The sequence below is a fragment of the Aspergillus neoniger genome, assembly GCF_003184625.1.
Source record: "Aspergillus neoniger CBS 115656 unplaced genomic scaffold BO87scaffold_8, whole genome shotgun sequence".
NCBI classification, from domain to species: domain Eukaryota; kingdom Fungi; phylum Ascomycota; class Eurotiomycetes; order Eurotiales; family Aspergillaceae; genus Aspergillus; species Aspergillus neoniger.
The window spans coordinates 45,153-72,615 of NW_020291136.1; the positions used below are offsets into that span (position 1 = coordinate 45,153).

Sequence of the window (27,463 nt, forward strand, 5' to 3'; positions counted from 1 at the left end):
GTCTAGTATCTGAGTTTAGTCGCTTGGGAACCTTATTCCGGCCTATCATATCATGCTATATCAATGTATATCAGGAAGCCCTAAAGTCCGGGCTTCGGTAGATAGTTAGCTTGTAGACATTGGTGTGTGGAGAATATGATGGATGGCATTTCGATTAGAAAGTGATGCATGCACATGGAGGAAGTAGAAGATTAGAAGCCAAGTAATATAGATGATGAGTTCCCGAGACGCCGAACTATCCGTAACAACAGGTGTATGTATTCAGGCAACATATGAAGAAAAAAAAATGTAAATAAATCATGCGCGTGATTCAGCCGTCAGATAGGTATCCATCCCATTTCTCTAGGTCGTATAACGTTGTAAAATGAGTTTCCGTGGTTTTTGTTTATTTTTGATTAGATTCTGTAGACGGTTTCGTCATCCTCAAGGTACCTATTCGGGGAATTTCGTTAGTATTTAGGACAAATTTGGGGGGAATGTTTTGGGGAGCATACATTAATTCGTTCCTCTCGTTCATAGCCCTCAGGGCCTGGATAGCTTCCCCGCGCTGGAAGACGTGCGATTCGCCGAGGGAAGGCGTGTTGCGCAGCGCAGTGTTCACAGCTCCGATAAGCGATTCGACGTCGGCGGTGTCACCGTGGGTGAATAGTCGTGTGCCCATCAGAGGACCCAGTGCTTGCCTGAAGACCGTCAAGCGAGCAGGCTGGATCGGCTCAGATGAAGCAATCGTGTTCTGCGACTGCGAGTTGTCTGTCTGGGACTCGACCAGCTGTGACGCGGGTCGAGATGAAGCCACAGACATCCGGGACTGACTTTGTGTTTGTGTCTGTGCGCGGGACGTTTGGCTAGAGCGGAGTCGTTGACCGCGGGGACTAGAATTGTACAAGCCATCGCCATCCTCGGAGACAGCATCTCCGTCCGCATCCATCTCTGTGTCCTCGTTGGTGGCGAAACGAGCGTTGGCTGCACGGGATCGGAGACCGCCTCTCCTGGATGCTCTGGGGGTGGCGCTGGATGTTTGCGCAGGAGTGTTATCGTCGTCAGAATCAGAGTCGCTACTGTCTGAATCTTCGTCAAACGAAGCGACCTTTCTCCTCTTGCGGCGCTCATCTTCAACGATTTCCTTGAACATGGCGAACCGGAGGATAGACTCTGCGACCTTGGCATCGCGCTCCTCGACTCTGTTCGAGAGGCGTGACTTGGCGTGGGCCGTGGATAGACGGATCAAGGTTTCCAAGGTACGAGCAGTAATGGGCGATGTTCTGCGCTGGTTACCAGACAGTTCGTCGTTTCTCAGAGCGGAATATGTTGCGACAATGTGGTCGGCGGCACCCTTAGTCAAGACGGGCTTGACACGAGACTTGGCGTACTGAATGTATTTCTTGATGAAGGGAATGCTCAAGATTTCAATGTTCTTGCTCTTGGACCGGCTCATGTGGGCCATGCCGGCGTGAAGCATGACATTGAACTTCTCGTAAACATCTGTAGGCTGGTTCGAGTCCTGCGTATCCTCGAGGCCGACACCAAGCGTTTGGTGAAGCTGTTCGCGGACAGGAGCACCCTCCTCAGTGCCGGGCTGGCGGTAGCGGTGCATACGGAGGACGTGCTCTGACACCATTCTGTCCCTGGAATCCTCAATGTCATCGGTCACGACGAAGAGTAAATCGAAACGCGACAATAGAGAATCCGGAAGGGCAATGTTCTTGTGGGGGTCTTTGTGGGGGTCGTATTGTCCGTAGATCGGATTGGCGGCGGCCAGAACACTGCATCGGGCGTTCAAACTCGTGTGAATACCGGCCTTCGCAATGGTGACAGTCTGCTGCTCCATGACTTCGTGGATAGCCACACGATCGACATCGCTCATCTTGTCGAACTCATCAATGCAGACCACACCGCGATCACCCAGAACCATGGCACCAGCTTCAAGTCTCCGCTCGCCAGTTTCCTTGTCAGACGTGACGGCAGCCGTAAGACCGACACCGGAAGATCCTCGACCTGTCGTGGCAATCGCAAGCGGGGCGGTGTTCAAAACGAAACGAAGCAGTTGAGACTTGGCGGTCGAAGGGTCACCGACCATGAGAATGTTGATATCACCACGCAAATGAGTGCCGTTGTCCAGGTTCTTCTCCATACCACCGAGCAGCATGAGCAGGATGGCCTTCTTGATGTAATCATGTCCATAGATACTGGGCGCGAGCGAGTGCGATAAGAGCTCAAAAACGCCCTTCTTCTTGGAGACTTTGTTGATGTTACGGATGTCGGTGTCGGTAATGGTGGCCTGCGCGATTCCTCCACCGGATTTCGAAGACAGTTGGATAATGTTATTCGCAAGGACAAGCGTGCGGAATGTAGCAGACGTAGACGAAGCGTTTCTGTTACCCAGAGAGCGGTAAACTCCGACCAACTGGATTCTGTCTCCTGGCTTAGCCCGATCAACCAGATCATCGTCAACAATCACATCCACACTCCGAGGTAGCTGGCCAGCCGGGGCTCTCTCAGGCATTTCTTGGATCGAGATAGTCTGGTGGTCCATATACGTGGAGAAACCGTACTCTGTGACAAGCTAATATGACGAAAAGTATTAGCCTCAGGATATAGGTACTGTACCAAGCGAACATACCGGATTCTTCTCCTCGTCTTCCTGGGGATAGATGCTCATGCTCGTGGCACCACTGGCCGTCATCGTCGCATCGATGTACTTTCTTGTAAGGAACTTCTGACCGCGCTCGCTCCAATGCACACTCTGAATGATCTTGGGTCGGACCAAAGAGCACTTCGTGACGATACCCTCGAGGGAGATCATTCGGTTCAGGTGGGAGGAACCGAGCGTCCTAGGGTTGCAGGAATATTCTCCAAATGCGCCAACAAAGCCGCAATGGTAGTTCTAGATACTGTTAGAAGCTAAACGAGCATCGTGGAGGTGCCCTGTTTCCCATACCACATCGTCTCCCGTTTCCCTCGATGGCCTATTCGGCAAAGTCTTGATGATCTCTTTGAGGGCCTTTTCGAAGGCATCAGAGTATTCATATGGTGACGTGAGAAGGCTGTGAGCGATTAGCCAGAGCGTCTGTATGAGGGAGCGATTGTTTCCTACCCATCGGCCATCTCACGGTTATGCGCTCGGATCTCATCGATGCTAACCTGCGCAACGTAGGGCATTAGCTTCCGGAACCCATATGCTATGTCCAATGTGTGAGGTTATATGCATACTATCAATCGACGCAATCCCCGATTCAACATCAACAAAATATCTGCCCGGTAACTAGTCGCTGGTTAGCGTCTGCCATGGCGTGGTCATCCATAGTTGTGGGATATAGGTTGGTGAGCAACGGACCTGCGCGCTCTCGCATCACCTATATTAGAATCGAGTTAGCCTAATGCAACCCATTGGAGCAAGTCTGTCCGGGCTTACTGGGGTCAAGAAACTCAACGGCGGCACGCACTCGATCCTGTGCGGCGTCGTCAAACTGTCCCTCCATGGCGGCGGACTTTCCCACGGACTGCTAATAAGAAGAAAATAAGGGGTATCTGGGCAGAATTGGCAATGAAGCGTGAAAACAGAAAGCAGCTAGAAGGGTGGGGTCCAGTGGGAGAAAAGCGAGCGGGGAGAAATGTCGAGGTGATTTTTGATGCTCGTTGATGGGGAAGAAAGGGTGGGTTGCCGGGAGGATCTTTCAGGTTGCCATACGCGACAGCTCAATCGGGTAATATTGGAGCGCGTCCGCCAGAAGGACGCGTGCTACCGTGTCAGTGTATTAGATGAGTCAGCCATACATAACGAATGCATATAATACGTGCATACTAGGACTTGCGCTCTAACAATTAATTACGCCGTACAACAGCACTAGTAATACCTTTGTATATTCCTCCTAATATCTTCCTTTACTTCCAAAATACTTGCATATAATTACATGAAAAATAAACATCTCTCAAGCCTCATCCACAGCGCTACAATCATAAATCACTCCTAAAGGAACCGCAGCTTCCGAATGATTATAGCCCAAGTTCAACGCCATAATCTGTCCCACGGCGACCCCATAGTAAGTAGCGAAGTCCTGCAGGGTGCCATAGCCAAGAGTAAACTGTGTCATGGTACATGCCGTATTGTCACAGATGGGAATCTTCACTGTCTCGCCCGTCTGAAGGACATCATAAGGGCCAGGGTTCAAGGCGGCAATATATCCAGTTTGAGCGGTCTGATTGATGACGGACTCGACCGTGATGTTAAATCGTTCATTGGCAATCTTCTGAATGGTGTCTCCAGGCATGATCGTATACACGTGTGGTCCACTATCGATACAAGTGTTGGTGGTCTCGGTGTTGTTGGTGCTGAAGCAACTCAGATCATCTGGGAAGGTCGGTTGAGCGGGGATGCGAAGCACCTCGCCAGCATAAATGAAGTTGGGATCAGCAAGGATATTCAACCTGGCGAGATCACAGGTTCCCATGCCGTATTTGGCAGCAATGGCAGACAAAGTGTCGTCCTCTTGAACAGTATAGGTCTCGTTCAAGGCGGTAATATCTAGGTTTATCACAGTCCCCGTGGTTGGGAGGGCTGTAGGTAGTGTGAAGTGTTAGTGTAGAAAACTGAATTGAGACAGAAAAGATAACGGACCATCATAGGTGGATGCTGGAAGAGCGGCAGCGACTGTTGTCAGGCTGAGAAGTGTTGCGGCGAGCATGGTTATGAACTTTAGCGCTCTAACTTGTTCTTAGATGAAATGGGTTAGCCGACAACTCTGACTCCCACTGGTGCAGTATTGTCCCCCTTTATATAGGCCAAAAAAAACCGCCTCTAAGTCAAAAGATTCCCAGTCCCTCCATTGTTCGGAATCAACCCACCACGAGGCCAAAGACATCACTATCCAGTTTTGGTGTCTATGACCGACTTGAGATAGCCGTGCTCCGCGAAACCTTGGTCATTGGGCACCTTTCTCGCTTTTTCTTACTCGGACTAGCATAGCTTCAACACTAAATGCAAGCAGACTGAAGCCATAGCATGGAATTTCGAGAGTCGTGCCATTCCCACATACCCCAGAGCATGGATGTCATGCGGGGTCTTCCCCACAATGACCGGGGGAACTATCGGACAAATGGAAATTCTCCAGCCCCATCCAGAGCATGGATGAGTGTGGCCTAGTGTAGATAGTTAGATAGAGTAGAGGTGTTGGTATGTGTGCGGCTGGACGTTTCGGAGGTCGGGGGCAATTGTAACATCCGATCTCCGTCAGCTTTGGGATAAGGCTTGTTCTTGACTGGGCTTGGGTAAGCAAGATCTTTTCGTAAGAGCCAGGCTAATAGTGCGTCTAGTACCACAGGGAACTTCATCATGGCGGTCTCGTGAATAAGTGAGTAATTTTAATTTGATAGAAGGATATATTCAAGGTAAGATCCTTCACAGTTGTTGGAATACAGATTGAATTGAAGTGACTTGAAATGAAAAATAAGCGTTTCCTCAATCCTCGTTCCATGCTAAGTTGGATCCAGTCCTAGAAACCACAAACACAAAACACGCACATTCCATCCTTGGATACCTCTTCGTTTGGCTCCCTAATAGATAGGCGTAAGGTAAGCGCTCAACTTCCAGAGCATGGCCTGGATAGAGGTTGCGTTCTGTTCGCAGATCATGGTGTTTTTGTCAGTCCAGTATGGGCGCGACGGCCAAGTGCAAAGCTCTTGGACCTCGCCAGCATGCTCTCCAGAAGTCACGGTGGCATTGATTGTAGTGGGCACCACACCTTCTTCCACCCACTTGACCATGTGGGCAAAATTGTCCCGAGGGAAGCCAGCATTGGGTTGCTCATCGTTGGTCGCGCAGTGGGCTGCACCAGGGACGAGATAGAACCGATACCGGTCGTTGAGTTTCTCATTACCATCAGCAAAAGAGAGGTCAGGTTACATGACCTTGCGAACCGATTCGTGGTATTGAATAGATCCGGTCGGGGGCACACTGCTATCGGCCTCCCCGTGGTAGTGAAGCAGACGGCCTCCCTTGGAGTGAAAGGGGGTGAGGTCAGGAAGCGTGGTCTGAAGAGAGTCCATGTATTTGGTCATTCCTTCGATCATCCATGCCTTTAGGTCATCGTTGGTGACTCCCCACATGTCCATTTCTGTGACATTCTGCCAGTTTAGGAACTTGGTAATCCATTCTCCGTTGGAGTTAGGAGAAGTGATCGTCCAAGAATCCGTGGTGCTGTCGTAGACAGTGGTGTCTCCAAAGCCGGCAGTAGGCTGGAAAGGAAAGTATACGAGGTCACCGTTCGAATCTTTCTGTTATTTGGGAACCAGGTCAGCAGTCTGAAGGCAAAGGAGCGCAGGTGTTGGGAAATGGTTCATACCAGTCCAGTCAGAAGATCCTCGATCACCTCAATATCTTTGGCGTTGATAGTTCCATTCTGCGCGGGAGTGGCTGAGGTCGTCTGTCTCTTGCTCCTCTTTCCGTATCCCAAGCCAAGGCTGCTGGTCGAACCAGCCTCGCTGTAGTAAGATTTACCCAGCATTGAGGAGACGTTGAAATTGCAACCACCCCATCAACCTTGCCATCCATGCCATCACAGGCATTAATCGTTGCGTTAATCACCGTATCGAATACGCAAGAAGGCGGATAATATCCAATGGTCTGAATCTGGATGGGAGGAGCGATGTGATTCACCTGCTGCTGGCCGTAGCGCATAGCAGGGGCACCCGCAACGATGCCATCATATAATTCGGGGGCACGCTGGGCTTGACTCATGGCCTCACGTCCACCTTCAGAGCAACCGATGAAGTAGGTGTACAACTTGGTAGCGTTACTCCCAACGTCGAAGAAGTTATTGGTAAAAGCCTTTCCAATCTGGGTCATCTCGGCGATGGCCTGATATCCCCAGTTGTAGATGGCAGGCCAATTGGCAGTTCCATTTCCGAGAATGACAACATCATCGAAGTCAGTGCCACCCCAGTAAGGGAATCCGCCGTCCGTGTAGCCAGTGGCGGCCCCAAAGGCGACCCCTCCAGCGACATCACCTCCTCCTGAACCGTTGTTGATCTCATACGCGGAACCACCTGTAGCGAGAAATCTGTTCTGGAATGTGTCTGGGCTCGGCATCCAATACTGGACAACTACGCGGTCGTCACCGTTCTGGTGGCTGTAGGCAAAAGATACCTCGCAGAAGTTGATGGTCAAGTCCTCCCAGAAAATAGAATCGGTGAGGGAATAGTTGCGATAGACACTGGCAGATACAGAGCTGGTATCGATGGTGATTCCAGATGGAATGTCATCGCTAGCAGTGGGCAGAACGGACGTGACATAGTCAGTCGTACACACACTGTTCAGCGATGCTGCAGATGCGACACCGACAAGAATGGCAGCAGCCAGGCAGTACATTGCAAATGAAGGGAAGGGACGGGTCTTCGACCCTAGAAAGAGCGATAGGATATAGAACAAAAGAAATTGAATGGTTGCAATTGTGGAAACAGAGTAGACAGAACTGAGACTCACGCCATTATTATACCATTGGATCCTACAGTGGTGGCTCACTTGAACCGAAGCTTTGAACCACTTACTCTTTAGCACTACCAAGACACTTACGTATGTTCTAGATACTAATTTCACGGCCTGCAACATGGGATGTTGATCATTTAGTAGCGTGTCTGGCATAGAAGATTGAGAGTCTCCGTGCCTGCGCAAATTCCCGAGAATCTTATCTTATCATTGAGCTTGAATGCGAGATCTTGAAGAATCGAAACACTTGACCACCTGTGAGTGGCTGCTCAAGTCTCCAAAAGCCGAGATTTCGGGTCAAACAACATCGGTCTTCGGTCATTGCCAGTCGGAGATTCGGCTTCACTTGCCTCAAATAGGTTGACTTTGCGAGCATCAGGTAGGAGACCCATCCCGCAGGCCGCGGCAGCTCGGCTCTATGCGATGTAGCTAACGTACGCATAGGGCACTGGTAAGGTTATGGGGTGAAGAAGTTAAATTATTAGTCTGATTTGCCATTGGGGGACTTGTTAGCTAGATATGGCCACCAGCCCACAACAGACACAACCTTGAATCCGTCGTGGCAAGATAGGAAAGAAGGCCTATCGAAAATAAGTAGGAGGTTATAGAAAAATGAGAAATTACTTTTAACTGCAATTGCCCCTCAATCTTCATAAGTACAAGCACAAAGCGAGACCAATGTATCCCTTTCCAGTACTGCCATCTTTAAGAACAACAACAGCATCCTGATAATAACCACCTGCTCATACAGTTCAATTTCCACACCAGCTGGTAAAACGCAATCGCCGTGTGGGTAAGCGAGAGCCTCGTCGTTAGGGCACTGGACAAACCCTTTGGTGCCCATGTTCGGGGAGTGTGAGTCTCACTGTGCAGGGGTTCATGTTGGTGACCCTGGGGAGACTTTGATGTAGCGATAGATGGGAAATTGGTGGTGTATGAGAGAAATATGGGAGATGATCCTGAGGAAAGACGGGGTTCAAGAAGCAAGTTATACCACTGCGCATGCAGAAGGATATGGAGCCGTGTCCTGATCACTAACGATGGAGTATAGCACTCAGCTGAATTGGTATGGTCTGAGTTCACATCTACATGATAGCATAGAACAGATGCGATCAGCCTTCCAGGATGATTTTGCAGCTACTTATTGACTTCGAAGTCAGCAGTCTGAGTTCTAGACGAGCCCTACCATGTGGTCCAAAGGCTGACGATTCACTGCTGCTTTGGTATGCCATTCACTCAGACGTGCACATTTTGTCGGTCATCGGTAGTTACCTACCTCTTCAACAACAATAGCATTCTGTTACAGACCAGCATGGTATGTAGAAAAAACAGCACTCCAAGCAGAGTTGAAGCTTCTTCGTTCACGAAACCCAGGAGACACACGGTCAAGATGGAGTTGGCATCATCAGGTCATCTTACAGGCGCCAATATAATCAGTCCACTCCTGGATATGATTCGCAACACTCTGCACCTCGATCCTCTCATCGTGGTGAACTTGGGACTCCTTGTAATTGGCATCATAACTTCCCTCCGCTCGACTGGGAATATCGTCTACGGCTACGCCGCAAAGACATGTCTGTCAACCATTCATGTAAAAGTCGATGATCCTCTCTATCACGACATCATCCGCTGGATGTCAGACCATGTATTCCAGCATCGCAATTTCCTCTCCGTTCTAGCGCACACCGCAAACAATTCCGACGCAAGAAGAATCACAAGGCTTTCACAATTGCAGGAAATCATTCACACTAATGGAACGCTCCCCCCCTGCAAGGAGGATGGCAGACGATCGTCAATCGAACTGAAGCCATTCCGTGCGTCTCGACGTTTTCGCTTCAACCAGACATGGGTTTACTTCTGTCATTCGCCCAGCAGCCTCAATTACTCCAACCCCCTGATGCACAGGGAAGACAATACCCACTTGACCCTTCAATGTCTCAGCCTATCCCTCTCATCACTCAGATCCTTCCTCGAAGAAGTCCATGCCTATTCTTGCAAGGCATCCGAATCCACCATCTCAATTTACCGCACCCAACCCTTCTATCGGGATATCCGCTCGATGGGCCCATCGCGACTCGCCCACTCCGAGATATCTCCACCATCACCCTGAACGAGAGCAAGAAAAAAAGGATCCTCCAGGATATATCCGAATACCTACACCCCAAAACCAGACAATGGTACGCCAATCACAGTATCCCTTATCGACGCGGTTACCTCTTTTCTGGACCTCCAGGCACAGGCAAGACTAGCCTTGCGTCCGCCCTCGCCGGAGTATTCGGTCTAGACATCTACGTCCTAAGCTTGCGAGATCCAACAATGAAGGAGCCAGGATTTATCCGCATGTTCTCGGATATCCCGACGCAGTGTGTCGTGTTGTTGGAAGATGTTGACGCCGCAGGACTGAACAGAAATGAACCCATGGTCCCTACTACCACCAACACAAGTAATAGTACCTACCCAGATGATAACACAAAAACACTAGGACATCCGAGAGCACCAGAACCAACCCCATATACGGCAAACGCATCCGCAATACCTCTATCCGGTTTACTCAACGCAATCGACGGCGTCTCTTCCCACGAGGGCCGCATTCTGATCATGACAACCAACGCGCCGCAGCAACTAGACCGCGCATTGATACGCCCGGGACGCGTGGACTTGCATATACGATTCGAGCTTCCGTCTCGCCAGGAGCTGAAGGACTTGTTCTTAAGTCTATACAGCTGTGACCGTCAGGGTGATCAGGAAAAGCAAGCGTTCGAGAATGAGAAAGAAAAGCTGGAAACCCTTGCGGAGCAGTTTTCGAAAAATCTGCCTGAGGGTCGGTTCAGTATTGCTGATGTCCAGCGGTTTCTGTTGCAGTATAAACGGGAGCCTAAAAAAGCGTGTGAGAATGTTGTTAGTTGGGTTGAGGAGGAATTGGGTGTCGAGGACAAACGAACTACTAATACTGAGTAGGTCTGTGATAATTGGAAGAACGGAGGGGTCTTTCGATCTAGAATACATTGCAGTACAGCTTTATGTGGTTGTTGAAAGAGAAAAAAAAATGTTTTTTCTTTTTCTTTTTTTTTTTTTTTTTACGGATAAAGAAATGGTTCTACTTGCGTTTCTATGTTTCCAGACTCTGCTCTGTGTTGGAAGAATAATGAACCTCGTATCACTATCAAGTAGTTGCTTGTTAGTAACTGAGCATAGAAAGAATGCAACTTTATGAGGGGCTCTAAGGAGATAAGCAGCATATCTTCCTCAAACAAATGTACAGTTCGCGCACAATTATGTCTTAGGACTTCGATGTTCAGCATATTAATAACAAAACAAGGATGACTGCCTTGCATCTTGAATCAGTACAACATTTACATCGATCTAACTTGAACTCCTCAGTATCCGGTCGTTGTATCCCTCCATCTGACCCTACTCTAACCTCAGCAATCCACAGCATGTACCGGGTAAACGCTGGGTTCAGCGCTCAGCCGCAAATGTCCACGCCAAGTGCCTCCATGGCTGAACTGACAGCATCCCACAGTGGTACCACTGTTGTGCAGAGTAGTCACACATTTCTCGACAGCGGCCAGGATGGTCTTTTTCTCTGCGGTCGTATCGCAGTTGGACCCCGTCGTCGTCGCCTTGTACGCATATCCCAGCACCTTCTCCCCGCTGACATCTGTACCGTAGGTCAAGGTGCACGAGTCCGCGTCCGACTTCGACTTGATGAGACCCGCCAAAAACTCCCAGATTTCAAGCCCGGCCTTGACTGTGAAGATCACGTGGGAGGAGACTTTCGCGGTAGTCACGATTTTCTGGATCGTGATGCCCGTTCTTTTCTCCAAGTCTGTCGTGTCGGATGTGACATTCGCCCATTGCCAGGCGTAGTCGGCATTGATGACCTTCAACGTCGCAGTCATATTTCCATAACCATCATCCCAGTCTGCAACGATTGGTGTGGTGATCACATCATATGTTGTTTCATTGTCTCCAGCAACACATGGATCAATAAGCCCGCATGCGAGAACGCCACACAGGACCTTGCTGAGCTTGACCATTCTCCGTCGGTGTAGCGGTGATACAGAGCACAAAGGTCGATTATGAGGAGACAAGTAAGTTGCAGGAGGTTCATGCACACTAAAGAGCGAATCTTAATCAGTACGTATTCATAGATTCAGGGCATATTGGAAGTGACGCTCCCATACCTGGTGATGGGTGCTGAAAAGAACGAGGCAAGGACAGTGAGAGACCTGAGCGATGAGTTGATGAAAGATACAGGAAGGCTCAGGGACTTTGGCCCTATATACACCTTTGCAGCCTGGGGGGCACAAGTCCTGCCAATACTCGTTTGAAAGTTTCTAATCTTCAGAGTAGTATATCAGAAGGCTCTTCAGGTATTTTGTCCGCGCTAGCGAAGCAAAGGATCAGCTAGCTAGCTTGATTTGTATGGCAGGATCTGACGAGAGGATACCTGCTGCCAGCTTTACCAGCGAGAAAAGATAAGAGAGCATTCTCCACCTCATGAAAGGCTGTGTTAATCGAATTTGCTGCGGTTTTTCTACATCCTACTCACGTTAGCTATGTGAGTTGGCCTAAGGGCAATCAATCATGATATTGCAGATCACGATGTTATCGTAGATCAAACAGCCTGTGAATGTCGAAGGAGAAAAAGGAACTGACCTGAGTAGACAAATCTGAAGCGATACACAAGTCCCAGTTTGGAGAACCGACCATCGGAAGGTACGGGCCTGATTACCGATCCGGAAAGAGCTCATTTCTCCCTTCTGCCTAAAGATACAGTATCTAGTCCCAAAACATGATGATGGCCGGTGAACATGTGCTAGTTTGTGTCTGGTGACGCGGCTTTATGAGTCTAAAAAGGATAAGCTTCTGGTCTGGATGGATAGACGGAGAAATTCCGGGATAATGGAACAGCCTCAATGGCTACTAGCAGTAGGGCAAGAGTCCCTAAGGTCAAAGTGGATTAGTTCAATTTGTATAAGCCTCCTTCCTTCATGAATTCCCGCTTTTTGGCCCCCACGTGGCTACTGACTCGCATGCTTGAGGAAATACGTAGCATGTGAAAGTCAATTCATCTGGGTTATCGACTGGATAACATGCCATGTGCACTTGAGCCTGTTGTTAGCGCTGACATGGAACTATCGCACTTCGCAAAATTTTGCCGTCACCTGATGTGGGTTGCAATCAAGTTAGTAGCTCCCAAGAATGATACAGTGAAAGATTGAGAGGGGGAATCGACGGTGAGTATTCGAGAACTAATTGATGGTGATTTGCAATTAGGCTCAAAGCAGAATTGAGGGCAAAGAAACCAAGCTGTCATGGAACTCTTCATCAATAGTGTACAATTTCAATAATGATCAGGTGCTATGCTTTGACTATACTACTATACATTCAGATCTCTTTATACATATATACATACTCGCCCAACTTGAACATCACACCCCGTCTGGGGTACATCCTAGAAATACACTTTCAACTCAACGAGTCTCACCCTCGCCTAGAGGGGTTTGTCCCTCGTTTTGGGGCTCATATATGTCCTGTTCTTCGGCATCAGAAACATCTTCTCCTTCTTCTGCCTCCTCTGCCACCCATTCTTCGTCCTCTACTTCATTTTCTCCTTCTTCTCCTTCGACCTCCATGTCCTCCTCCAGATCGTCGAACTCATCTTCATCATCTTCCACGAGACTTTCATCGTCCATCAATTCCTCCTTCGTTCCGAGTTCCTTGTCTCTTTCCTCGAGCAGCGTCTCGGCCTCCATGTCATATTCATCGGGGTAGTCGAGGGTATTTCTGAAAGGCGAGGGTGCAACATCGGAATCTTGCTCATCATCGTCCAACTCGGAGATACCAACATTAATTGGAGGCTCATCAGTTGGCTCAGAAGTGGCATCTTGTGCTTCGACTCGAATATTGCTACTGTCTTGCCCCGCCTTTTCAGCAGTAGGTTCATTCCGTGACTTAGACCTAGTCAGGCCGCCCACACCAAGAATACCGCCTGTCCACACATAACGATCACGTCCAAGTTCATCAACCATCTCGCCTTTCTCCTGCCGACGCCGGAGGAGCACACCCTGGAACTTCTCACGGAGGTAAGGAAGTCTAGCAACTGCTGCGATCGTCTTAGGCGCCGCATCGTATATAGCTTGAAGATCCGTGCCTCCCTCGTGAATGCTCTGTTCGCGAAGTCGCCTCAATGCAGCAGCCAGATATACCATGGACACGTACGTGGGCTGCATGAAGTCCGGCTGGATCTTGCTCCAGTAGCGCCGGCCCAATCTGCCCAGTACATTAGGTGGCTTTGCCCGTTTAGGATTCTCCATCGCATCAATGGTTGAAGGCACCCCCGGAGGTCGTGCACCATATCCTCGACGAAGATTATCCCACCCAGGGAAGTTGGGCATGAACTTATGTTCAAAGACAGTAAAAGCTTCAATCTGATCAGACAACCTGTCGGAGGACGCAAGCATCTGCACAAAAGTGGACCAATTGAAGGTTGTCATGGAGAAACCTGCCTCCACATACTTTGCTATGACCTCGGAGATCTTCGAAACCTCGTTTCCATAAGCCAAAGAACGCAGATACAGTGAAAGAGGGCGAGATAGCATGAAGCGGTACGCTGGTAGAATCGGGTCCTTCTTTGTCGTAGCTGACTCGGATGGCCTAGCTTGGGAGTCGTCGGGATTCACCAAGAGCTCGGCATGAGATGGCAAGGGCGGTGTACCTGGGTTGAGTTGACGACTAAGCCACTCATCAATCTCAGGAGAAGTGGGACTAGCTATCTTCAATGCACGAGTGAAAGCCAGGTTCCAGCATTCTTCCACCTGTTGGTACTGTTCAGCCTTCAGATGCGCGAGCATCAAAGCAGACAGCAAACGAAGAGGCGCGATGTCATGGTAATTCTCTTCATCAGAGTCTTTGGGTGGATGACTAGCGGTATAGTCATCGAAAAGCCTCCGAGCCGACAGATAAGCCCCCTTCATACCATAGGCAGAGATCATATATTCGTAATAAACAGCAGGGAATCCCTTCCTGGCAGACATCCTACCAGAACCCAGCAAGGGGTACTTCGTCGCCAACTTGGTAGAGTGGTAATCTGCAAGAGTCTCTGCGAGGAATTTCTCGGAATTTTCGAGACGAATGTTTGCGTGGTTGCCGACCTGACCGCCCTGTGCCAAAAGTTGCAAATCTCGCTGGATCTGACTCTTGAGCACAAGGAGTCTCGAGCCAAGTCCCGGCTGATTGAATCTGTCTTTGATTTCGCGGAAAATGATGTGCACCATGTCCCGATTGCGGTCCTTCAGGTAGCCATACAGGATGACTGCGTAGTGAAATTCAGTGGCGTAAACGCGGCGACCTCGGTGGAGTGCCCTCAGGATGCGGCGGGCAGAATCCGTCTGGCCTATAAGCACAAGACTGAGCATGAGAGCAGAATAGGTCATATCATCGGGCTCCAGTCCTGATGCATCCATCCGCGAGCGTATCCTTGATATAGCTTCCAGATCCATCCGGAAAGCATAATTCCATAGCAAGATATTCCACATTCTTACGCGAGAACCCTTGACGTCGAGGCCGAGGCAAGTCTCCGCAACGTGCTCAGCCATCTCCCACTCTGAGTTGTTGCAATAAGCCTCCACAACTGTATCAATCATGGGGGCTGTTATCTGCACGTTATGTTGTTGGGCTAGGCTGAGCAGATCACGGACATGAGTAACATCGCCCCGGTTAGCACAAAGACCCATCATTATACCAAAAGTGTGCGAGGTGGGCTCAACACCCTCTTCCATCATCTTCTTGAACATGGCGAAGGTCCCTGAAAGATCTCCTGCTTTGGAATAAGCTGTAAGCAGGATGTTCCAACATATGTCATTCGGTTGAAGGTTAAACTCTTCCGAAATTCTTCGGAACTGACGCGTGGTCTGTTCAACATCGCCAATTCTGGCGTAGACATAGAGAAGTGGAGCCACGATTTTGCGGCTTCGCGGCTTTCCGTGGTCCGAAAGGAACCTCTCGAATACATGCTGGACATTCTCCACATCACCGGCTCTCGAAAAAACAATAAGCGCCTGCCTGTAGACGTCCTCTGTCGGTTTGCGATGGAAGTGAGAAATCTCATCGAGGAAGTATAAGATACCGGTCGTGATCTCGAAAGAAGCGAGACGCTTCAACAGCTTAGCCAGAAGCTTTCGGGGTGGAGTCTCTTCCTCCATCTGCCAACGGAAATTCCGATAAACCACGATAGATCGAACAAACGTCGATCGTTGCTCTGATTCTTGAAGGGTGTTGATAAGATCAAGATAATTCCGCGAAGTGATCAAGTCCAGATGGTTGAACTTTTGCAGTAGTGCTAGAAGGGTCTCCGTCGCAGTAGCTTCGGCAAACTCCGTGCTAGAAAATACATTATTGAGTATGAAGCGAGCAGCAAGACGTACTGGACTGTTGAGACTCTGGTCTTGTAAGTAATCAGCAAGTGCTAACAAAGGCTTATGCACGGAAGACACCTGTAGCCAAGGGGCGACAGTGTGCCACAGCGACTTGTCGCCCAACGGCCTCGATCTCCAAATATCCTGCACATAATCCCATTGTTCAGAGTTCACAAACTGTGCAAAACAGTATGCCCAACATAAGACGCCGCGGCTGTATGAGATTGCTTCCTGACATATCCCATCCACATCCGAAAGATTCCCCGTAGCAATACAGGACTTGGTCATGTGCAAATAATCCTCAGAAGTTCGGGACTCGATAGGCAGGGAGTTGAGAAGTCGCCTGGCTCTTCTGTTATCAACGTCACGATCAGAGCTGCCTAGTCTCGCCAGCAATGCAGAAGTCAGGTCGAGAGGGTGACCAGCCTTTGAGAAAAGGCTCCATAATTTATCGGAATCTTCGATCTCCTCCTTATCCAATAACGCTCCAAGTTCGGTCTTGGCAGTGTCGCGGTCCTCATCGGCAATTATTTCAGCAGAGTCGTCAAGCATGTGAGCCTCAGCGTCCACCCTGCGGTCTAGGCTAACAGCCTCTGACGAGTAATTCCTGGAAACGCCAGGGACGGCCTTCCTTCTCCGTCGCGGGACAATCCTTCTTGGCGAACGTATCAAGCATGTCGCTATAAACTCCTGTGTGCGAGGGGGGTAGAGAAACTCGAGAACGGGGGCCCGCGGGTCCGTGGCTGTCCTTCCGGTTGTCGAGGTGGCGGTTGAAGTATTCGACGCGGATCTTTGCGGTGCCTGCAGGAAAACCAAAAGCTCCGCCCCCGCGCTACTGAATTGCCCAAGAGTTGAATAGATCGAACCCCGAACTCGAATGGCGCCATTGGGATCCCGGAAGAAACGCCGTCCCGCGTTCTCAAGACATCCGGCAGCCCGTTCCAGCATTACCTCGAGAAATTGCGGTGCCAAACCCTGAATTTCACCGAAACTTGACTGCGATGCATAACATATCGGGATCAAACTGTATTCGATGCCAATTGAGGTCAGCGAGCTGGGCATGCAGGAATGTGCAGAGTGCTAAGGGAGTCAGGCCATACCACGCAAAGCAATCTTGTGCACGAAGCTCACAGCCTGCCGTTAGATGGCTGCTCCTCCTGGAGAGATTTAAGAGAGGATCCGGCTTCAGAGAAGACAGAACCAACAGCTCCAAGCAAGAAAGCCAAGGGGTGTGGGTTGATGGCCGGGAGGTTGACGTGGGATAATTTTCGAGATGGCCGAGCAGCAAGCTTTCCCGATGCTGGAAAAGAGAATCCCGCGAAATCAGCCGGGGATTTGTTTGGCCGAGTCCTGACCACCTCAGCCCGCACTCATTCGGGTGGGAACACCACCATCGCCCCGAGCTCCCCCAGTCGTCGAATATTGCTGGCAAAATGGAGATCACCGATTTTATTTTCTCCCAGAGGGAGGAGAGTCTCTTGACGGGAAACTACAACGCTTATCGAGCGCACACGACCCGCAAGTTGCACAGCGCCCGCCAGCGACTTGGACAGACAACCCCCAAACGCAGCAAGTACATTGCCAAACGACCTGTGACGGCGGAAGATGTGAACAGCAATGTGGAGTATGTTCCTAAAGTCATGTTTGACATCTTTCTACGAACAACGCTATGGCTGAGTCCGCTATAAGAATTATACTAACACTCCGAGTATCTTAGATATGTCCACACCCTACTCATCAGCGCCGAACGGGCATGGGCGAACGCAATGCACATGAAGACCACTCACTCGGCAGACCCTTCGGCCAAGGGAATTAGCGGTACGACCAGGGGTCACATTATTTCAAAACTCCGGAAGGCGGTTACATATGCGAAGCAATTGGTGCTCGTTCTCGAGGATCAGGAAACTTCTGGAGCTACGGACACTGATGTCCTCGAAGCTCGTGCATACCTGGCATCCCTCTTGGGGGCATTCTTCTTGGAGAAGCGCAATTGGGAGCAGTGTCTTCAAAACTACTCCGTATCCAGAGTCGTCTATGCAGCTCTGGGTCAGCAAGTCAAGAAGGACGCCTTCCGAGACCTTCTTTCCGGCACTGTCGACCCCAGTATAAGATACGCAGCATATCAACTGAAGCTTCCGCGGTCAAAGCCCATCCCGTCTTTGGCTCTTAGCTATTTCCCATCGGACGCGACCATCAGGTCCGAGGTTGAGAAGTTGGACCCCAACTGTCTGAAGGAGGATGCAGCAGGCACACGGAGGACCGCTGACGGGGAGGTGCAGCAACTCCCTGGAAGCATCACATGGAGATCGCATACAGTTGGTTTGGAAGATGCCGCAATCTCACAGGCTCTCGCGTCCGCAGCGGCAGCTGAATCTCGTCTTAGTACATGGCTTGCGGAAGACGAGGGTAAAAATGCCTCTTCGAAAGATAAAGCCGCTGCCTACGATAACGTTATCATCGCCAGTCAAGATGCCGTCGATGCTACAAAGACTGCAATCGATGATCTCGCCGGAGAGGGAGTTGACCCGAGTGATAAGAGGATGCAGGCTCTGCAAATAACGCGGACTGCTGTTAACTATGATTTGGTTGGGTGGAGAATCGGACGTAACCGTGTTCTTTGCGGAGACAACGACGGCGTTTCTTTCGAATTTGCCCCGACCAAGCTACCCAAGGGTGCCAAGGCTTCTGACGATGCCACCGGTAAGAAGCTGGCACGGCTGCGCGAAAGAGTCGTCCTGTACGATTCTACCCTTCAAAGTATCGAATTCATTCTTGAGCTTCCTGGAGTTGCAGCGGACACAGCGTTTGTCCGGGAGTTAGATGCCAAGCGGCGGTATTTCCGTGCTCTAAGGTACAGCAGCGCAGCCCTTCAGTGCCAACATAACATGCTAACTGGAGACTTCTTAGATGTCTGACCATTGGAAGATCACACGGAATCCTGGGCAAGTCTACCAATGCCCTCGCCCTGTTTGCGCAGGCTTTGGCCCTTGTCACGGAGACCGCACGGTCGCCGCAATCCTTGACTGAAACGGAGGGGCCACCAAAGCTGGATATTTCCCGTAGCCAGGTCCAGACTCTGGAATCCACCTTGAAGGGCCTTGTTGCGCAATACCGCGGTTTGGTGACTCTGGAGAAGATGTCCGCTGAAGCACAGTCGAACTCCGTGACTCAGCGCGCCGCAATTGAGCGTCTACACGATTACGCCGGTGATGCTCTGGATCTGACCAACATTGTTCCTTATCCCCCTCAGATGCAACCGATCCCAGTGAAACCTTTGTTCCTTGATGTGGCTTGGAACTACATCGACTACCCTCGCCAAGGTGCGCCTGCTGTAGACAGGGCTCAGGCTCAACCGGAACCACAACCGGAAGAGAAGAAGGGTGGACGACGCGGCTGGTTCGGCTTTGGTCGGTAGCCTTCTGATTGTTCAGGCTACGAAAGGGTATCTAACTCACCACCGGCTTCATTGCCATGACATAGTGTGTAATGTGCTATTGCATGTCAGCACCCACCAGGTGTATCTAGCGTACATAGTAAATCTGATGATGATGATACTGCGACCAACGAATCGCTTAACAGAATAAGTCTTGACTACATATTTCAGATGACCTATTACTCTTCTATCCAATTTTGTGCTGATTTCAATCTCAAAGATATGCATAAGAGTGTATAGCTGTGCCTTTATCTCAGTACTTTGTGCTGGCTGCGGCGCCCTGAGGGACACTTTTTTCTGCCACCGCCTAAGCTTCCAGTTTTCTCAGTCAATCTCTCAGGTCTGTATATTCTTAAATCCGCTTAAATCCGGGATTTTTCCAGCGAGGTTCGCTAGGTTCTGCCGCTTAAAGCGGTATACAAGGCGGTGGGCTGCGAGGCACAATCGCTTTGTAAGGCCCAATCAGTTTGTAGTAGGGAAGATGTCTAGAACTCCTAGAAACGAGATCTCCCCATACAATACATTGAAGCAGCCAAGATTTCATCCTCGTTACTGTACTGATAGGCGGAGTATCATCCGGACGTCTCCGACTACATCCACACATCATATTGTTAAATGTCAAAGATGCTCAGTTCCCCGTGGAAACCGCACGGGCCAATTCTCCGGATAAGCCGAGCCAACATCCACTCGGAAGTTTGACAGCCGGATCACCTTTTGTGTGTCCAACAAATGGTACGATAGCAATTTGTATTGCTTGGCTACCAGTAAAATGCGTCGTCATTCAAATTCTATGGGCTGGTTAGTGGCCGGCTCCTCCGGGCATTCATTTCATGTGTACCGAAGGTTTGGAGAGGTGACTGATGTGGCGTTAATAATTTGTGGTTTGCAGATTGTCTCGGGGTGCTTTATGCGGTCTAGATTATCAGAGTTTGTTGTGAGATTAATGGTACGGATACGATGATGTAGCTTGTCTTTGTCTAGAATGGTATCGCTTGCTCCCTGGTGCTATAGTAACTTTTTATTCTTATTAGACTTTCGGGAAGATAGAAATATATTCAGTGGTGGTGAATCACCACTAGTAGTACGGGATATATATTCTATGCAAGCACGGTGACTTGAAATTTTAATCCACAGGCACGTGCCTCATATACTATGGCTATGAAACTGTGGAGATGACTACATCACAGCCAGGACCACATATTTAATAAATAGTCCTATTATTTTCACAACAATCTAAAGAGATGACGGAACATCGAACACACGACATCCCCAGGGTTCGTAATACAATTGCCATCCAGTTAATATGGGTTTGGACCGTTCTGACTATTGAGCGGGAATGGCACCCGCCTCCCCTTTACAAGATCGGTACCTGGTGCTAGTGATTCGAGCTAGCCATAACCTGCCTAGCGACTGCTCAAAGGAGCAAGCGCCGTCTGACAATTGGCTGCAGCGCATGTGGGATGTTGCCAAACGAGCCATTCTCGTCAGAATCGGGACACGGATGTACGGCGTGGAAATACGCGCGGATACGAGCGATCATCCAGGGGCAGTTGGACTGTCTCCTCCACATCAGCCATCCTCCCGTGCAGATTTGATTCCTTCTTCCTCCGTACAAGGGTTTGCTTAAGATTCCCACGTAAGCCCACAAATTGCAGGGTGTCGGTCACGAAAAATATTATCATTCGACCAGCTGTTCCTAAATTCTAGTAATATTCTAGAATTTTACGATTGACTACTTTATACTCTTGTTTACTTTAGAATCTGTTCTGCGCCGTGAAAAACAAAGACTTTAATCATAATATTCTGCCGATCCTGCACATCGGGGGCTTCCTGCGTCGCCGTACTGTCAGCGTCCGGCGTTCCGGCCAATCCAGAGCGAGTTTGTCTGCCCTCGCCAATAATTCTGCCCCGAAATTAGAGTTGCGTCTCCCCTGGATTCGCTTTCCTCTTCTTTTCCCTCCGCCGTCGCCGCTCTCCTCCTCCTCCTCCTCCTCCTCCCTCCTCTCCTTCCCTACCCCGTTGGAGACCGTTATACCGTCTCAATTGATCAATCAGATCATCCGACATGGCCTCTGTCAACGGGAGCTTCGTCTCCCCCTCGGCTGATGCCGTCGTCTCCCCCAGGCTCTTTGAGCCCACCGGTGTGGTCGCCTCCGTCCTCGAGGGCTTCACCGTTTGGAAGGCTTTGTTGACTCTGTTCGTTGCCGCTGTCATCTACGACCAATGTACGTCTTTCCTCTACGCCAATTTCTGAGAATTGGGGGAAAATCACGTCTCAATTCTAACCGTTCATATAGTCCGTTATCTCTGGCTCAAGGGCTCCATTGTCGGCCCAGCATGGAAGTTGCCTTTCATGGGACCTTTCCTTCAGTCGGTGAACCCCAAGTTCCACGAATACAAGGCCAAATGGGACAGCGGTGATTTGAGCTGTGTCTCCGTCTTCCACAAGTAAGTAACCCTTTGCGACATGTTCCGGATGTGTCGCGAGGCGCATGGCTGGAAGAGGCCAGATTCTTATTCATCTGCTTACAGGTTCGTTGTTATCGCATCCACTCGCGACATGTCGCGCAAGATCTTCAACTCGCCCACCTACGTCAAGCCTTGTGTGGTGGACGTTGCGCACAAGCTTCTTGGTGCCGACAACTGGGTCTTCTTGGACGGCAAAGACCACGTTGAATTCCGTAAGGGTCTCAACGGTCTTTTCACTCGCCAGGCTCTTTCCTTCTACCTCCCTCGCATGGAAGAGGTTTACAACGAGTACTACGCCCGTTTCTTGCGCATCTCCAAGGAGAACAACTTCAAGCCTACTCCTTGGATGCCCGAATTCCGTGAGCTCATGTGCGCCGTGTCCTGCCGTACTTTCGTCGGCCACTACATCACCGAAGAAGCTATCCAGAAGATCGCCGATGACTACTACATGATCACTGCTGCCCTGGAGCTGGTCAACTTTCCCTTCATCCTGCCTTACACCAAGGCCTGGTACGGCAAGAAGGCCGCCGACATGGTTCTGGCCGAGTTCTCCAACTGTGCTGCCAAGAGTAAGGCTCGCATGGCTGCTGGCGGAGAAATCTCTTGTATCATGGACGCGTGGGTCAAGGCTCAGCAGGACTCCGCCAAGTACCGTGAGAAGATCGCTCAGGGTATCCAAGTCGATGCCAGTGAAAAGCCCGCCCAGGTCCTGCGTGACTTCACCGATTACGAAATCGCCCAGACCGTCTTCACCTTCCTGTTCGCCTCCCAGGATGCCACTAGTGCTGCCTCTACCTGGTTGTTCCAGCTCATGGCCGACCGCCCCGATGTTCTCGACAAGGTCCGCGAGGAGAACTTGGCCGTTCGCAACGGTGATATCAAAGCCCCTCTGACCATGGAGCTGCTTGACCAGCTGCCCTACACTCGTGCTGTCGTCAAGGAGACTCTGCGTTACCGCCCTCCCGTTATCATGGTTCCCTACCTGGTCAAGAAGGACTTCCCCATTAGCGAGAACGTCACCGTGAGCAAGGGCTCCATGATCATTCCCTCGGTGTGGCCCGCCTGCCACGATGAGGAGGCTTACCCCAACGCCGACTCTTTCGACCCTGATCGCTGGATCACTGGTACCGCCGAGCAGCAGACCAAGAACTGGCTCGTTTTCGGAACCGGTCCCCACTACTGCCTTGGTCAGACCTACGCCCAGCTGAACCTGATGGCCATGATTGGCAAGGCTAGTATGGAGATGGATTGGGAGCACACTCCCACTCCCGAGTCGGAAGACATCAAGGTCTTTGCCACAATCTTCCCCCAGGTATGTTTCCTTGCGCTACATCGAAACGAATTGAAAGCTAACAAAGCCCAGGATGATTGCCTGCTTGCATTCCGTCCCCGCCCTTGAGCGTTTCTGCCGTCTTCGCTAAAGCACTAAAGACGTCAGGCGCTGCAATGTCAGTTATGCCGGATTCTCCTGCCTTGCTGAAAAAAAGCAAGCGCCTGCTTCGTGACTACGGGCACCCTTTTCTGTCCTGGTGATAGAATGGCTGCAGGCATTTTTTCTTTTGCCTTTTTGAAATGTAACTACTTGTAGTATTGTTTTTCCTTTTTCCAATCCTTTCTGAACATTTTGGATGGGAGTTGCGGACGGTCGACCTTTGAGGTACGGCCACTGGCCTCTGTCTGTTGGAGGCACCGACGCCGCGGACAGGGTGTCTGGAGTAACATGATATCGAAACGATCCATCTGCGGTCGTCCGCTCCCGCGATGAGCGACGCATTGAAGGACATGTCATTTTTAGACCACGCTACCTAGAATTAATAATAATAATGTGACATCTGAGCTGCTAGCCAGGGAATAGATACCATCACTAGCCCTATGTGAAAGATGTAGTTGAATAAGCTTATTCCCACCACTCTCCAATAATCCGTGTTTGGATTCACATCTAGCCTTCGCCATCACTACCAAAACCCTTCACCAAACCATAGTCATCATGGTATATAAGGCCCATCTCTTCCACCCCCAGGACTTTCTCTACTCCAACAACCCAATTCTGGTAAAACATCTATATATACACTGCCCAACTCTGCAAGAACAATACAGCATCTCTCCAAGCACATACTACCCTCCTAACTCATCTACATTCACCAAAATGTCCACTGCCAATAGCAATCTGCCCATCCAAACCCTACATCAGACAAAGATGCTTTCTCACTAACAACTACTGCCTACAAAACATCGAATACCTCCAACAAGCCTATATACAACATGCAATATACAAAGGGCAAACCAATCGGCATGCAACCGCTGCCGTCTGCCCTCTAATGCCACACCCAGAACTAGAAGAACACAAAGAAGGCATGTTGGGCTCCTCTAGTGGCCACTATGCTTGCGCCCATCTACCGAATAAAATACAAATCTACACAACCAACACAACTCTGCCAGAAATGCCGGTTATCTGGACGGTGCATCTCTACCAGCTAGTATTAGCTACTAGGCTAGTTGGAAGTGGAAGGGAAGCATATGTGGTTCCTATTTAAAACCCATACTGTTCAGCGATGGCTGGGATAGAACAAAAGCATGGACAAGAGATCTTTCTGGAAGCTTGTCGGGAGGCTGTCGATACTACCACGAGCTGATAGCATTACATATTGGGATATAGCATATGACACCACATGTGGATGGCGAAGAGACTGTGGACGACGATATATTATATGTACGCAATGGCTTGCAAGAGGACAAGATTCTGATGAGTCTTTGACACTTACTTTTTTTGTCCCATATTTACCTACAACACGGTGATTGTTTGAATGTAACAGCGATGTCGGACTTGTATACCATGGGGCTACTATTACATCACGACGGGATTTAAGTGCGCATTTAAGCGGTTCTTATATCCGGCATAGAAGGAATGCAAGACCTGACTGCCGATGAAGATTCAGAAGTGGACATGCATACCTGTGCATCGATTTCGAGAACCGCTGCGATAATAAAAGAATCAGGAATCAACGATGATGACAATGTCGACAGTGAACATGGTATTCTCTATTATAGCAGTGATGTCAGTATAGCTGCAGGCATTGCCAAGGAGTATGTTCCAATCACTCAAAGTAGAGTGATTCTTCTGTCGTCCTCATTGTTGGAGGTACTAGGAGAACAATCTTTCCAGAGAGATTGGGGAGGAGGCAGGTCCATGATTTCACCCCTATAGTGTTGTTCCTTGACATCACTACTTAAATTCTGGACATCTCATCGACTTGAAGATATGCTGCCTACTGATAAAAGGGGAAACTATGGTCTTGATACTACATACAAGCAAGCCGTCGCAATTATCGAGGGATCAGCCGAGTTTACCAAGTATTTGAAACTCGTGCGGGCTAAAATACCATCAGATACTATCACCGAACGTTGGGCCGGCTCATTTATGCCAGTGTTCTGTCCTTGTTCCTTTTCTTTCATTCGAATGTGGTATATCGAGGAACATTCGTGAACGAAGACCGGTATAGGACGCAGGGGGTCGGCGGCTCGGAGTTCCTCTTAGGGCTGGGCGGCTCCTTGAATGGCCAGGCTTCGCGGGGGAGGTGAAGCAACGAGTCAAGCCTTATATACTGACTATGTATCTGCTCTTACTAGGCTACTGCGTGGAGGAGCCCATTGGGTATAAGGCATACTAAAGTCATATACTACCTCGATAATATCTCCCTTTTGGAAAGTACACCATCGCGGATAGTTTTACCACATATCAAAAACTATACTCTACCTTGGTACCGGTCTCGGAGACTCTTCTCTCTTACTCAATATCTACAGGTACACATCAACCCTGAAAAACTCGAGTCTCTCTATGCAGTTGGCCTTCCTGCCATACAGTTCATCAGACCATGAAGAAGGAGAGACCACTACAGAAGCTCAACCATCACTCACCGGGGCGGATACTGGGCGGTGACTTCGAAATTCATGCCAAAGGCGAATGCTTGCACTCTGGCAACATTAGAAACAGGCACGTTCTCTGCATCCAGGTGCACAGAATGCGCGGTTTGCGGAAGATCAAACTTCCCGTCATACAACTGGCGGCCGATACAGGCGGGCAAGAAGCCTAGGCCCATTGGGCGTGGTGGTCGCTGGAGATATTGAATAGTCTATCTACCTATGGTCTATTTATCTTCCACCATCACCACTACCATCACCATGTCCACCACGTCTACGGTAGCATCACCACCATGACTAGTGGTCCACATCCACCACATCCACGCAACATAGTCGTCTAAACACGCGAGAGCATCTGACTGATGATGACGGCAAAGATTGAGCTTATATATAATTATACATGGTGTAACAACTCGCGAATGAGAACACTCTGTTCGGTGTCAATGAAGTGTCTTTGGATGTCCTGGAGAATCCTGAGAGACACTATCACCCATTAATGTTTATTTCCTCAATAAGAATATGTTTAACCCAAAAGCAGATGAAGCCAAAAATCACCTGAATGGGCGCTGTGAGATTGGTGGTGAAGTCGGGAATCTGATCAGCCGACTATTAATTCGAAATGCGCGAATCGACTGGGCAATATAAGATCTGCGTGACAGAGTGTTTCTAGAAAGAAAGAAAGAAGATTAGCACGCTCTCTCATTATACCCTTTGGGCTTATACTTTCACATTCAAGTCTATCATTGCTAAAATTCTCTCATCTGCCATTATGGCGTTCGGAATAGCAGGCCGGATTGAAAACGTGGTAATTGAGATCCTCGATATTAGGTGCAGCGGGCACGCCGCGCCTTCCTTATTCCTTCTACGCAGAATGACATTATCATCCGTTTCCTTCACGCTTGATGTAGTCTTAGCAACACAGAAGATACACAACAGAATAAAAAAAGACCTCTTTTGATTTCTATCTATCTTTGATCCCTTGTTAGATGTTAGATGCGCCTGCACGGTCCGTGCAGGGAGCATTAGGGGTTACCACCACCACCTACCATCCCAAATCTTGCTATGCTATCCATGATAGAATAAACAAAGCATCGCAGACAGACCATGGTGGGGCCCTATGGTCAGCTAAAAAGTTGCTACACATGTGACTGCTATATTTCTTGGTCTTATGGTCTGGTGGTGGTTACCTAACCGGAATCGGTGGGTACAAACTGATGATACGATACTCGACCTGTGCGCGTTAAGGATTACTAGCTATTACTGCGAGCTTCCATAGATGTCGGATTCAGAGGTCTCTTCCCAGCTACTGTGCATATAGCGGCGCAAATATCTCCCCTGGACAGCCTCATTGCGTCCCAAGAACCACTTCAGAAGACAGTCGAAGCAAGCACCTGTAAGTAACAGGGCAAAATCCAGTTCATTTGGGCTGACAACATAAAGCTATCGGGGCTAGCGTGAAGATCTGATGGGATTGGCCCGATGGAATGGGAGACACACTGTGTTTCATCATCCCTTCTATCTGCCTCTAAAATGACCCACAAGGCATCAAGCTGCTCCGTACAGGAGGAGATATGGGTACCATGTACAAGGCGATCTGCTGCACAAGGAACTACCACCTCACATTATCATAGTGCTGTGATCGTGTCATTCCCCCCCATAGCAGCTGGAGGTGATCACTGGCCTTAAGACCTTATATAAGAAAGGGGAATATATGCAAACCGGATACCATGAGGACCGATC

At 49.6% G+C, this 27,463-nt stretch overlaps 3 protein-coding genes across 3 annotated transcripts; 2 read left to right on the forward strand and 1 right to left on the reverse strand.

Moving 5' to 3' along the window:
* Positions 1-395: 395 nt before the first annotated feature.
* BO87DRAFT_394864 (MCM-domain-containing protein) lies at positions 396-16,455 on the reverse strand (the record flags this gene model as incomplete). The annotated part of the gene is made up of 12 exons (XM_025625150.1): positions 396-432; positions 495-2,492; positions 2,538-2,563; positions 2,621-2,884; positions 2,939-3,044; positions 3,095-3,141; positions 3,413-3,467; positions 11,503-11,612; positions 11,658-11,761; positions 12,975-13,320; positions 13,387-14,129; positions 14,205-16,455. The coding sequence occupies 12 exons, from the start codon at positions 16,453-16,455 to the stop codon at positions 396-398; spliced, it is 6,087 nt and encodes a 2,028-aa protein (XP_025482057.1).
* Positions 16,456-17,288: 833 nt separating this feature from the next.
* On the forward strand, positions 17,289-19,464 carry BO87DRAFT_329462 (signal recognition particle subunit SRP68). Its single transcript, XM_025620261.1, has 3 exons — positions 17,289-17,527; positions 17,621-18,754; positions 18,811-19,464. The coding sequence occupies exons 1-3, from the start codon at positions 17,337-17,339 to the stop codon at positions 19,316-19,318; spliced, it is 1,833 nt and encodes a 610-aa protein (XP_025482058.1). The 5' UTR covers positions 17,289-17,336; the 3' UTR covers positions 19,319-19,464.
* A 1,515-nt stretch (positions 19,465-20,979) lies between these two features.
* On the forward strand, positions 20,980-23,647 carry erg5 (C-22 sterol desaturase erg5). Its single transcript, XM_025622747.1, has 4 exons — positions 20,980-21,561; positions 21,634-21,784; positions 21,869-23,117; positions 23,169-23,647. Exons 1-4 carry the CDS (start codon positions 21,402-21,404, stop codon positions 23,202-23,204), a joined length of 1,596 nt encoding a protein of 531 aa, XP_025482059.1. The 5' UTR covers positions 20,980-21,401; the 3' UTR covers positions 23,205-23,647.
* Positions 23,648-27,463: the final 3,816 nt, after the last annotated feature.